The sequence below is a fragment of the Dipodomys spectabilis genome, unplaced genomic scaffold (assembly GCF_019054845.1).
Source record: "Dipodomys spectabilis isolate Male_0828 unplaced genomic scaffold, ASM1905484v1 ptg000268l, whole genome shotgun sequence".
Classification (NCBI taxonomy): domain Eukaryota; kingdom Metazoa; phylum Chordata; class Mammalia; order Rodentia; family Heteromyidae; genus Dipodomys; species Dipodomys spectabilis.
Window position 1 is genome coordinate 1,493,362 of NW_024870945.1, and position 12,367 is coordinate 1,505,728.

At 41.5% G+C, this 12,367-nt stretch overlaps 1 protein-coding gene across 1 annotated transcript; it reads right to left on the reverse strand.

Annotated features, from left to right (window-relative positions):
• Positions 1–8,743: 8,743 nt before the first annotated feature.
• On the reverse strand, positions 8,744–9,139 carry LOC122125945 (endogenous retrovirus group K member 6 Pro protein-like). Its single transcript, XM_042700584.1, has one exon. It carries the CDS (start codon positions 9,137–9,139, stop codon positions 8,744–8,746), a length of 396 nt encoding a protein of 131 aa, XP_042556518.1.
• Between the last annotated feature and the right edge of the window lie 3,228 nt (positions 9,140–12,367).

Sequence of the window (12,367 nt, forward strand, 5' to 3'; positions counted from 1 at the left end):
TGGGAGGAAATAGGGAGAAAGAGACCTAGACTACCTAGAGCTGGGACCTCAATGTGAACTTAATTTTACTGTGAGAAACCAACCCCAAGGATGCAATACCTTACAATTTTGATTACTCTCTCTCATGCTACAAAGCCTATTCCAGATCAACTTCCACTCAGCATGGTGTCCATTCTGGGATCCAGACTGACTGACTGCTGGAGGTTCCCAGGGGATGCAAAGAGTGAAAACCACAGTGCTATAGCTCAGAAAAAACACATGCCATCACTTCTCACATGTCATTTGTCAAAGTAAGTTCTACAACCAAGCCTGGTATCAATGGGGATGGGAATAGATATTGAGAGCATTATAATAATATCTACTATTATTATCATATAATAATCTAACATCTATTGTTTCATCAAAGGGAGAGAGATAGCATTTCTCCCTTTTTCGGAGTATGGGACAGGGCATTCTATAGAATGTTCTTCAGTTGGGGGCTCTCTGAATCTTTTCTCCCAAGATTGTGGCTATGAAGTTTCAGGAAGGAGAATGACAGTGGAAAAGTGAGTTCTCAAGCTGGATACTGATGGGTGACACCTATATTCCGAGCCTGAGATCTGAGGATTATGATTTAAAGTCAGTCTGGGCAGGAAAATCCATTGGACTCATCTCCAATTAAACAAAAAGAGCCAGAATTGGATCTGTGTCTCAAATGTTAGAGCATTAGCTATGAGTGGGTGGAGGGGACAGAATCTTGGCCCTGAATTTAAACCCAGGATTGGAGGATGGGAGGAAATGTGTTCTCAGTGCATGAAATCAAGGGTGTGTGCTCAACATCACTATTGATGTTAATGTTGGGGTAGAGTTGATCAGTTTTATTCTGGAAATGATTTGTTCCACTCTTCTCTGTCCTTTAATCTTTAAAAGAAACAACTTTGAGAAATCTATACCTAAGGTGTGTGGATTGCACTGAAGAACTGGTTTCATTTTTTTCTACGTACAAAATGATACATAAGTAGTGTACAAAGAAGTTTTAATTTAATATGTCGGTTTGTGAGTACATCTTGATTGATGTCATCAATTTGATCATTCTTCTCTATCTCACACAACCCCCCCCCCTCCATTTACGTGGTCACATTTTCACACATGTACATTGAATATTATGACGGGATTTTCCCACTGCACCAGTTTGGCAAAGAAATTTCTTCATTGTACAGGCAAGGAAGATGAAGCTGAAGACTACAAGCCCAAGACAGCATAGCTATTACTTTGCATCAAGATTATTTGACTTACAAAATCTTCACCAAAAGAAGCATTATAAAAAAGAACATGGCTAGGAACTAGAAGCATCTATCTTTGTGTGTGTGCTGGTTTTGGGGCCTGAGTGCTGTCCCTGAGCTGCTTTGCTAAAGGTTAGCACTCTACCACTTGAGCCACAGTACCACTTCCAGCTTTATGGTAGTTAATTGGAGGTAAGAATCTCATGGATTTTCTATCTTGGGCTCATTATAAACCACAATCTTCAGACCTCAGTCTGCGGAGTATCTAGGATTGCTGGTGTGAGCCACTGGCAGCTAACAAAAAATCTATTAGTTGTCCCAATTAAACATGTGGAGCAATAGGTCATTTGATACTGGTGACACTCAGATAATGATTCCTCTACTTGTTCCTTTCTGGTGTTATGACTAGTGTGATAATGTTTGCTCAGGTTTATATCACTGTGAAATCATTGCTCCATTTTGTTCAGTAAAAAGCTTTTCAGGACAGGAGAACTGTGAGAGGAGAATATGGGATGAAAATTTTATCTGTACTTCTTGTGGCCTGGCAAAAGCTTCTCAGAATGTTTGCAATCAGAAATAAGAGTCCATTTCAGCCGAATAAAATGAAAGACACACACCTGACACAGAAGCAGTGCCACAGAAGGACAAATGGGAAAACTCATCCAGGCTCAGAACTAATCAACAGTATGAGTTGTTCAGGTGCGTGAAGATTGTCTTTCTAACCATGGAGAGATCATTAAATGCTGGACTCATATCTGTTTAGGTCTGTTTCCTCTGAATCATCTTTGATAAAGACAGAAATGAGAATGTAACAATGGAACCTAGTTATGTTTTCTGAATGAGATTTCATCTCTTTCACAAATCAAGTAAGGGTTGTAATGAATGACTTGTATTTCCTGAGAGAAATTCATGTTTGATTCCTTGTTTCTATTAAGCTTATCAAGTGAATAACTTTAAATTTGTAAGCTGTTATTATAACAAATATGAAATGATTTTTTTATGTTTCTAGGAGGCACCCAGTTTCCTTTTAGATAGAAAATATTTATCTGGCTTCCAACCAAAATTACATCTCAGCCTCCAGAGTACCTAGGATTCCAGGCATCAGTCACCTCTCCTAGCTGAGATGAATATTTTTGGTATAGAAAAATCACTATGATATAGAACATGAGGAATTAATAATTTAGATTAACAAGGAATATTTTGAAAACATTAACAAATCTGAAGTTATCACAAACTTGCCTGCTTCAGTGAGGAGAAAAATGAGAAAGAAGTTACAGAGGTAGAGAATTGGAGACTAAAGAGAAGTGAGTGAATAGTTCTTTGTTAGCAGAGCTACTGAAGATTTCTTTTTAAGAAAATTCAGCTTGATATAGTGGTACATGTCAATAATTCTAACTACTTATGAGCTAGACTCTGGAAGGTATAGGAGGTTTGCAGTTGGTATGGTAAAAGTATAATACTGGGACTTCAATATTTAAAACACACTGGTGCCACATGGTGATAAGAGAGACAGAAGTAGGAGGGTCATGGTTTGAGATCAGCCTAGGCAGTTAATAAGAAACTATCTGAAAATCAATCTAAAGCTAAACAAAGTGCTAGGTGTATGGATCAAGAGCAATTATCCAGCAAGTTTGAGGCCCTGAGTTCAATCCCTTCTCCTGAGAAAAAGAGACAATAAAAAGGAAGAAAGATTATAATACAATTTTCAAAATATTTCCTGTGCAACTTTCTGCGACAATTTCCTTCTTCGATTGCCTTAAAATGTTTATGAAGTCACTTACACAAATGAATACCATCATTTGAGGAAATCACAGAAAAGTTTTGCCACCAGCTTTGTAACAGAACAATTTTGTCAAGCAGATTTCAATGAGCTGAAAATGAGAGATAATGGGCTCATGAAATTGCACTTCATAGCTATGTGTCAGAATGTGAGGAGCTCATAAAGAGGATTTATTTCTTAAGAGAAAAGGAGTATTGAGTTGATTTATCAACTTGAAAAATTACGGTAAATTCTGTTGGTATTTGGGATACACTTTCAAGCAAGGTGTTAAGCCAATAAAATTATGGTTGAGATTTTTTAAATATTTTTATTGTTAGTGGTTGAGATTTTTATAAAAGCTGTAAGATAATTTTTTCATAGATTTTTATACAAGCTATTCAACAATTGTTGGATAAATCACAGTAATGCAAATATGTGTGCTGTGTCATCTGATGGTGTTACCTATCTAATCATCTAGGGTTGGAAGAATGTTATCTTCATTTTAAAAATGCAGAAATGGAGGCACGAGGAGAGTTGGTGTGTTTCTGAAGGCTGATGTGTAAATTACTGCCTCAGCCCGCGGGGTCGGTCAACAAGGGCAGGAAGAAGAACTGACCTGAATGAGAGACAAACAAGACACAAGGAAGGAGACCAAGACAGGGTTCTGATCAAGGTCTCAAACTTTATTTTTTATACACAGCAGTATATATATAGCACGCTGAACAGGGTAATTAGGATCAGCAGGTCAATAGGGTTGCTAGGTACCAAAACTGCAAAGTATATCTTGCAAAAGGTCATAGGTGGGGAATCTTCAGAAGGCGCCAAGCAATGTTATCAAAGTTGTAAGGCTTAATGACTCTTATGCAAAGTGGTGGCAGTTTTTATGCAAAGTGGTGGCTCCAAGCAATGTTGTTAAACAGGGTATCAATAGGCTCCAAGGCTTAACAGCTCTTATTGAAGGTAGTAGCTGTATTTTCTAGCAAACAGCACTTGGTTCCCGGCATCTCCTCCCTTTTTATTTAATTAAATGGGCCAATTATTTACAGGGAATGGGTGACAAGGTCTTGAACCGAGTCTTGCAGAGGTCTGGTAGTATAAGGGCCTTTACCAGTGGAAGGAAGTAGAGACTCATCCTCCTAGAACGTTTTAACGATCCTTTTTGAGGGGAGAGGATTACAGATGGATCCAAGCTCTATGAAGATGTGTTTGCTTCTATGAGCCCGAATAGCGAGTTTTTGGTCGCCCTCGTCGGCGGATACCACTAGGTTCCACCCTTCCATAGGTGCCCATGGCATGTGTGTCTAGCCGATTCGGGTTTTGGCTGCCAAGAGGCCTAAGCTCTGCCGTTTGACTTGCCTGTATAGCAAGAGACAGTGGCTCCACGAAAGTCAGTCACCCTGTTCCTGATCGGCCAAATCCAGCCTGTGGTAATGAATTTGCAGGGGTTTGGATGTCAGGGAGTCAATTTACTGTCTTACGAAATGAATTATCCTGTAAAAAATACATGATCCCACAATAACAATTAGCAGGATTGCACTAAGGGGTCCAAGCAGAGGAAGAACATAGGGGAGTATGCTGTCAGTCCCCCACCATCGGGTGGATGAGTCACCTTGCCATCTTCTTTTTTCTAAGTTTTCTTGAAGTTGTCTAACTTGATCGCGAACCATGCCACTCTGGATAACATAAAAGCAACATTCCTCCTGTAAGAAAACACAGAGACCATCCTGCCTGGCAGTAAGAAGGCCGAGGCCTCGCCTATTTTGAAGCACAACTTGTGCAAGGAGTTTAGCTGTTCTTGAATGGTCAAGACAATTCGAGTTACTGCTTGAATGTCATTAACCAATTGGTTTTGTAAGGAGTTATGAAGTGAAATGGAAGTGGCAATGCCAGCAGCACCTGCAGCCATGCCAGCAGTGACTCCCAAGCCTATGATAAAGGGAATAAATGAGGGCATTCTTTTCCTACGTGCAAACACAGTCAAATAAATGGGAACGGGTTCTGACCTGGGAAGAATATCAATATGGGGGGAACAAAAAAACAATTATACAGGCTTTAGTCCAATTTCCTCTAAAAAAGAGATATAAGCCATCGTGGCATAAAAAGGAGGTTTTTTGGGGGGGGACAATATGTCTTTTCCTTCTGTAGGCCAGAAGTGTTAAAAAATCTTCAGCAATCTAAAAAATATTTGGTTTGATTAAAGGTAATATATTTAATGCATGTGGAATTTTCTGGTAGAACCTCCAGCAGAATCTGGGGAGAATACATATATGGGGAGGCATGGCAAGAGGTGATAACTTCTAACAATTTAGCATTGGGGGGGCCAAATACTCAGCCGCATCTAAAGGTATCTCATAGGTGGGACCCATACACAGCCAGGAGCCTTGTGAAAATTCCGGGCGTGTGGTATTTAGCAGCAAAAAGGACCTCTTAAGGATGTCTAGTATTAAGGAGAAGGTCCAAGAATGCACCGGATCCAATCGGGCAACAATAGAGGAAAAAACTTGGGAGGAATTAACAACCTGTTGAATAAGAACTTCAGCGGGGGAGGCAGTAGGTTTGGGTATCCAAACCTTTTAATTTGTACGAACCCATAAGGGTCTCGCCCTCGGCCATGCACCCATATTCCTGCTGTTAATCCTGATATCCACTTGGGATTCAATGGGTCAGTAATTGTATACTTGACCGGGTTACAGCCACCTGTAAAACATTTTTTGCCCGTAGGATGCAACAACTCCAAATTAGAGCTGAGAGACCCGGAATGTTCATGTGGGAAGGACCAATAAGGGCAATACAATTGCCTGCTTGACTGGCCACATGCTTCCAGCAAATGTATTTATGATTTGTGACGTAACTCTGTTCCCAGCTGCCACAAGTTCCCCAAATATATTGAACAGTGGGTTTTCAGGCATCTAAGTATAATTCTACTTGGCTATTTTTAAAGCAGGTCTTATTCAACAGTTGTGGGAGGTCAAACTCTATTGCAAAAACTTGAAATTCCCAATGACCGGAGTCAGCTTCAATAATGGCATCTGGAACCAGCATCAGCATCTGGAGGATCATCAAATTTTTCAGTGGCAACAGCATGTGAGACAACCAAGGGTGGATTCTCAGGGTTCTCTTTTCCCCTGGAAGATGGAGGGTTAGTTAGTCTTGTTATCAACTGGTTTAACAAGGCGTTCTGGAAGCCATCGAGCTGCGCCCTCTTTATTGTCAAATATATAGGCAGACCCGCGGCCCCAAATTAGTACGGGGTCAGGACCTTTCCATTGATGGATTAGGGGATCTTTCCAAAAAACAAACAGTAGCATAATTTTGACTTGTTTGTGGATGCCAGAGCGGATCAGCTGCAGATTTTCTGTTAATGTCCAAGCTTAGGAAATTAATAACAAACAAGGCATGATGAAGGATGTTTTCTGGAGCTCTTTTTATAGGGTAATGGTTCCCCGTTTTTAATTTTTGAAGTGTATTTTTTAAAGTTTGGTGAGCCGGTTCAACAATGTCCTGACCTTGAGGGTTATAAGGAATCCCAGTAATATGTTTAATTTGTAACTGGTGGCAAAATTGTTGAAAGTTATTTCCAGTATATCCAGGGCCATTATTGGTCTTAATAACGTTGGATTTTCCCATAACAGTTAAGCAGGCAAGTACGTGGGCAATAACATTTTTAAGGGCTTCCCCGGTGTGAAGGCTGGCAAAAATAAAGCCACTAGATGTATCAATGGTAACATGAAGATATTTAAGACTGCCGAAAGGTGGAATATGTGTAACATCCATTTGCCAAATTTCATTGGGCACCAAACCCCTAGGATTAACACCTAAATGGAGAATATGCAAAAAGGTGACACAATTATGATATTGTTTTACAATTTGCCTCGCCTGTTCTCTGGAAATATTATAAAGAAGGCGCAGTGTTTGAGCATTAAGGTGCTGTAAAGAGTGAGCCTCTTTTGCCTGAGATACAGGATCATGTTCCACCAGAAAAACAAGCTGAGTTGCTTGATCCATTACATTATTGCCTTTTGTTAAAAGTCCAGGGAGGCCTGAATGAGCACAAATGTGTCCAATAAAAAAGGGGCAAAGTCTGGCTAAAATATACTGTTGAATCAAAGAAAACAGTGGGGTGGCATTAGTGGTTGGTTTAATATAAGGAACTGTTTCTAGTAAGGGGATGGAATGAGCAATATAGTAACTATCAGTATACAGGTTAAAAGGAACAGTAGATAGTTGAATAAACACTTGTAAAACTGCAAAAACTCAACCGATTGTGCCAAGCGGTAAGGGGACTGAAAGGAAACAGTCGGAGAATCAATGGTAAAAGCTGCTATACCATTGGAGGAACCATCAGTAAAACCCAGGAAAGCATGAGATAAGGGTTGAGGGGAAGTTTGTGTGGGGAAAACAAAGGACTGATATCTTAAAAACTGGAGAAGTTTGTTAGCAGGGTAATGATTATCAAGGGTTCCTTGAAGGGAAATGGAAGACACAGCCCAATCATCATCATTTTGTATCAACCACTGAATTTGAGTGGGAGAATAAGGCAGTATTATTTTATCAGGATCTTTGCCAAACATTTTTTTTTACTATGTTCTCTTCCCATTTTGATTAATTCTGTTACCCAGAAGGTGTATGGTGTAAGGACTTTAGGAGGAGAGGCAGGCAAATGTACCCAAAACAAAGGTCCCTCTTGCCAAAAAACTCCAGTGGGTGTAAAGCTGGTGGCACATATAATGTACTGAAGGGGTTTATTATAGGTAATAAAAGTAATTTGTTGATTTGTAATGGCTGTTTCTACCAATCTCAACGTTCTAGGGCTTGGGGGTTTAATGATCGGCTGGAGGTCGGATTTGGGTCCCCTTTAAGGATATCAAATAGAGGTTTAAGTTCACCAGTAGTTAGTTTAAGGTATGGCCGGAGACAGTTAACGTCTCCGAGAAGCCTCCGAAAATCATTTAAAGTTTGTAAATGGACTGTTCTAAGTTGAATTTTTGTGAAAAAATCCTTTTATAAAAAAGCTCAAAGCCCAGAAATGTATAGGGAGGAGCCAGCTGGATCTTATCTGGAGCAATTTGAAGTCCAGCATCAGTAAGGGCTTTAGAAAGTCTTTGGGAGCAGTAAAGAAGCTGATCAGGGTCAGGGCCCGCTAAAAGTAAATCATCCATATAGTGAATTAAATATATGGAGGGCCCCTGTTGCCTAAATGGATCCACCACCTGGGCTACAAACTTTTGACATAATGTGGGACTATTTGCCATGCCCTGGGGTAAAAACCTTCCACTGAAATCTTGGCATAGGGCCTTTAAAATTAGTTACTGGTAAACTAAATACAAAACATTCACGGTCCTCAGGATGTAAAGGAATAGTAAAACAGCAATCCTTTAAATCAATAACAATCTTATGGTACCCCGTGGGAATAGCCACGGGTGTTGGAAGTCAGGGTTGAAGGGCTCCTATGGACACCATGGCCTTATTTACTTCTCTAAGATCCTGAAGTAATCTCCATTTTCCTGATTTCATTTTAATTACAAAAATGGGAGTGTTCCACGGAGATGTGGTGGGTTCAATGTGGCCTGCAGCAAGCTGTTCCTGTACTGTAGCTGTAGTACCTGTACCTGTAGTAGCCGTAGCCGGTTTTTCAGAGGACAAAGGCCATTGATCAACCCATACAGGCTCAGTCCTTTTCCAGGATAATTTGTCTGCATGGAGTACAGGCATGTCAATGGCCCTAGGATAAATTTTTATAGCCCATACGGAAAGGAATGATTTTTACCTCCACCTGAATGGGTTCTTCAGGGCCTTGAGAATGTTTTCCTAAGCCTTGTCCAGGGCGAAAGCCCTGGTTAAGCATCTGTTGAGTAACCAATTCATTTGGACTATACATTATAAGCTTCATTTGGGATAAAATATCACGTCCCCACAAGTTAACCGGGAGGGTCTCAACCATGTACAGCGGGACTGTGCCCTTATTTTTTGCTCCACCTTCCCAGGTTAAAATTTTGGAGCTCTGTAATGGGTTAGAGGTTTGTCCAATGCCTTTAAAGTGAGTCATGGAAGGGGTAAGGGGCCAGGATGGGGACCAGTCTCTTTTAGAAATAATTGTAGCATCAGCACCCATATCCATAAGGCCTTAAAATTTTTTCCCATCCAATTTTAGCTTGAAGAGAGGCCGGTCCTGAGTAATCTCCTGGACCCAGTAAGCATCCGAAGACCTAAAGCCTCTGGATCCTCTCTTTTGTGTAAGGCTAGGGTTTGTCTTATCAAGGGGAAGCAATATTAATTGAGCAATTCTTTGTCCAGGAAAAACTTTTGATTGGCCCCTGAGAAGCAGTAGCCAGTAACTTAATCTCTCCATCATAGTCCTTGTCAATAACCCCAGGGGAAATACTAAGGCCCTGAAAAACAGCACTACCACACCCCAGAATGAGACCAAAGGTGTTTGGGGATGTTCGGCCAAACACTCCTGTGGAAAGAATCTGATTTCCTAACTCAGGGGTCAATATTGTGTGGGAGGAGGCACAGAGGTCCCATCCTGCACTTCCTGTGGTTGCCCATATGAGGGCGCTGATGATGCGTGAGGGGTCTCTTGGGGGACGAACCTGACAGCTCCAGGGTTCTGTTCTGTTTTGTTTTTGGGGCCCTGGGGCAGACCCCGGACAAAGTTTCCCTGTTTGGGTGGTAGGGGATTGCCCTGGATATTGGTTTTGGAGCGACATTCAGAGGCCCAATGTATGGCCCGTTTGCACGTTGGGCATAAAGACAGAGGGGGTGGTTTTTCAGCCTTGGGGGCCGTACAGTCCTTTGAAAAATGGCCAGGCTGTTTACAATTAAAGCAGGTTTTAGGTTTTTGGTTCTCTTAAGGGCAGCGCCTATGGCCAGGCCGATGTTGCGCGAGGCGGGGTCAACATTAGAGCAAAGTCTGATAAAGTCAGTAATGGTTTTTCCACGGCAGTGGGGACGTAAAGCCGTTTGGCAAGCAGAATTGGCATTTTCAAAAGCAAGATGTTTAATAAGCTCATTATCAGTTTCTTCCTTTCCCATAAGGCACTCGGCAGCCTCTGTAAGGTGTCCAATGAACTCACTGTAAGATTCATGGGGTCCCTGTAGAACTTTGGCCAAGGAGGTAACAGCGGACCCTTGAGAAGGGAGGTTTTTCCAGGCCCTAAGGGCAGCATGTTGAATCTGAACAAGCAATCCTGGGGGAAATTTAGCCTGTTTTTCATTAGTATCAAATGGCTTATTGCCCATCAATTTTTCTATGGTCCAGGACTTAGAGTGACAACCAGCAGATGTGTTAGAGCGAGCTATATCCTGGCACCTTTCACCATAATCAGCCTTCCATAAAAGAAAATCTCCTCGTGTTAAAGTAGCCTTGGTTAGCATGGCCCAGTCATTTACTGTAAGCCAGTCCTCGCTCAATGATTCCAAAAGAGAAATGGTAAAAGGAGCGGTAGGGCTGTACAAGGAAACAGCATTTTTTAATTCTTTAATATGTCTAAATTTAAGGTGATGGTATTTTTGAGCTCTAATAACCAGATGCTCTCCTCCTTTCTCTTCCCCATTTGAGTCATCACACTTGGGCCCTCCCTCCCGCTCTTCCTCTCTGTCATCTGCCTCAGTCTCTTGATCATCAGATTCTCCTTTTAGATTTTCCGAAATGGCTCTAATTTGAGACTGAGTGAATGGAAAAGCATGAAGGATCTTTTTCTTTTTTGTCATTAATTTTTGTAAATTTGTGTTCCTAATTTCTAGGTCCAGTTTATATAGTTGTAATAGTTGGGCCTTTTCTTTCTTGGCCTGAAGTAGGGCCCTGAAGGACTGGGCTTCCCGGGAAAGCTTAACTGTGGCTTGTCTGGTGACCTCCTCAAGATCTGTTGAAGAGGCCAAGGCAGGGGCACAGAAGGGAGGGGCTGTTTTATAGGGAGAAGGTTGCATGCCCAAGGGGTTTAGAGGGGGCCAGTCTGAGGTGTGGTATCTAGCAGCCTCCTCTCCTAAAGTGGCCTAGTCCTCCGGGGGAAGGACAGCATCATTGGTCCTTTGGGATCTGAGGTTAGAAAGAACCATGTATATAGCTTTTGGTTTTTGTAATTGTGAGTCACTGTTAGCGTCAGGCATTGGTTTGGAAACCGAGCGACAATGAGACGCGACTCAGGGGGGATAGAAGGGTTTTGGGGCAAGGGAGGCCTGACTCCCTGTAAATTTAATTTTTAAAAATTCTTCACCTTCCTTAACCACTCTAGACACATCTTTGTGTTGGTGGCAAACTTGGAGGATCTCATTTATGAGGTTCTAATATGAAAAAGCCTGAACAGGAATCTTTTTGGGGCCAAAAGTTTCATAATAATCCTTATGACAGTCTCCAACATGACCCTACCTTTGTCTATATTGCCTTCCTGAGGAAACCAAGGGCAAATATCCTCCATCAGTATAAAAAATTGAGTTGAATCTTTTTTCTTAACCCGTGTTCCTCGTGCCTTGAGTGAGGCTTTTAGGCCTTGAACAAAAAGTTCATGCTTACTAAGTGTTTGTCCCATGATTGCATCACCTCCCTTACCTTACAGATCTGTATCACAGTCGGGCATTTCTGCAGTGATCAGTATGCAGATCTTCACTCACGGGCTGGGTGGCCATCCAAGAAGAAGAGAGAGGCTGGTCAATCGGACGATGTTCAGACCAGGATCCAAGCTTCGAGCCTCATGTTGGGCACCACCTGCCCCGGCCCGCTGGGTCGGTCAACAAGGGCTCAAAGAGGAACTGACCTGAATGAGAGACAAACCAGGCACGAGAAAGGAGACCAAGACAGGGTTCTGATCAAGGTCTCAAACTTTATTTTTTACACAGCAGTATATATACCACGCTGAACAGGGCAATTAGCATCAGCAGGTCAATAGGGTTGCTAGGCACCAAAACTGCAAAGTATATTTTGCAAAAGGTCATAGGTGAGGAATCTTCAGAAGGCGCCAAGCAATGTTGTCAAACAGGACATTGGTAAGTTGTAAGGCTTAATGGCTCTTATGGAAAGTGGTTGCTCCAAGCAATGTTGTCAATCAGGGTATCAATAGGCTCCAAGGCTTAACAGCTCTTATCGAAGGTAGTGGCTGTATTTTCTAGCAAACAGCACTTGTATACCACAAGAAACAAAGTTATTATAGTTAAGGATAGATATGTCATCACACCCAGAAGATACATTTTAGTGCATTCTCTCTAAAAAGAAATGTTACATGCAGAAATTAATGGATATGATGGAGCTTATCATTACACAATATATAAATAAATGGGATTACCACTCAATACTTTATAAATATGTAAAAATGATTATGTATCTAGGAGCCAGTAGCTCATTATTGTAACC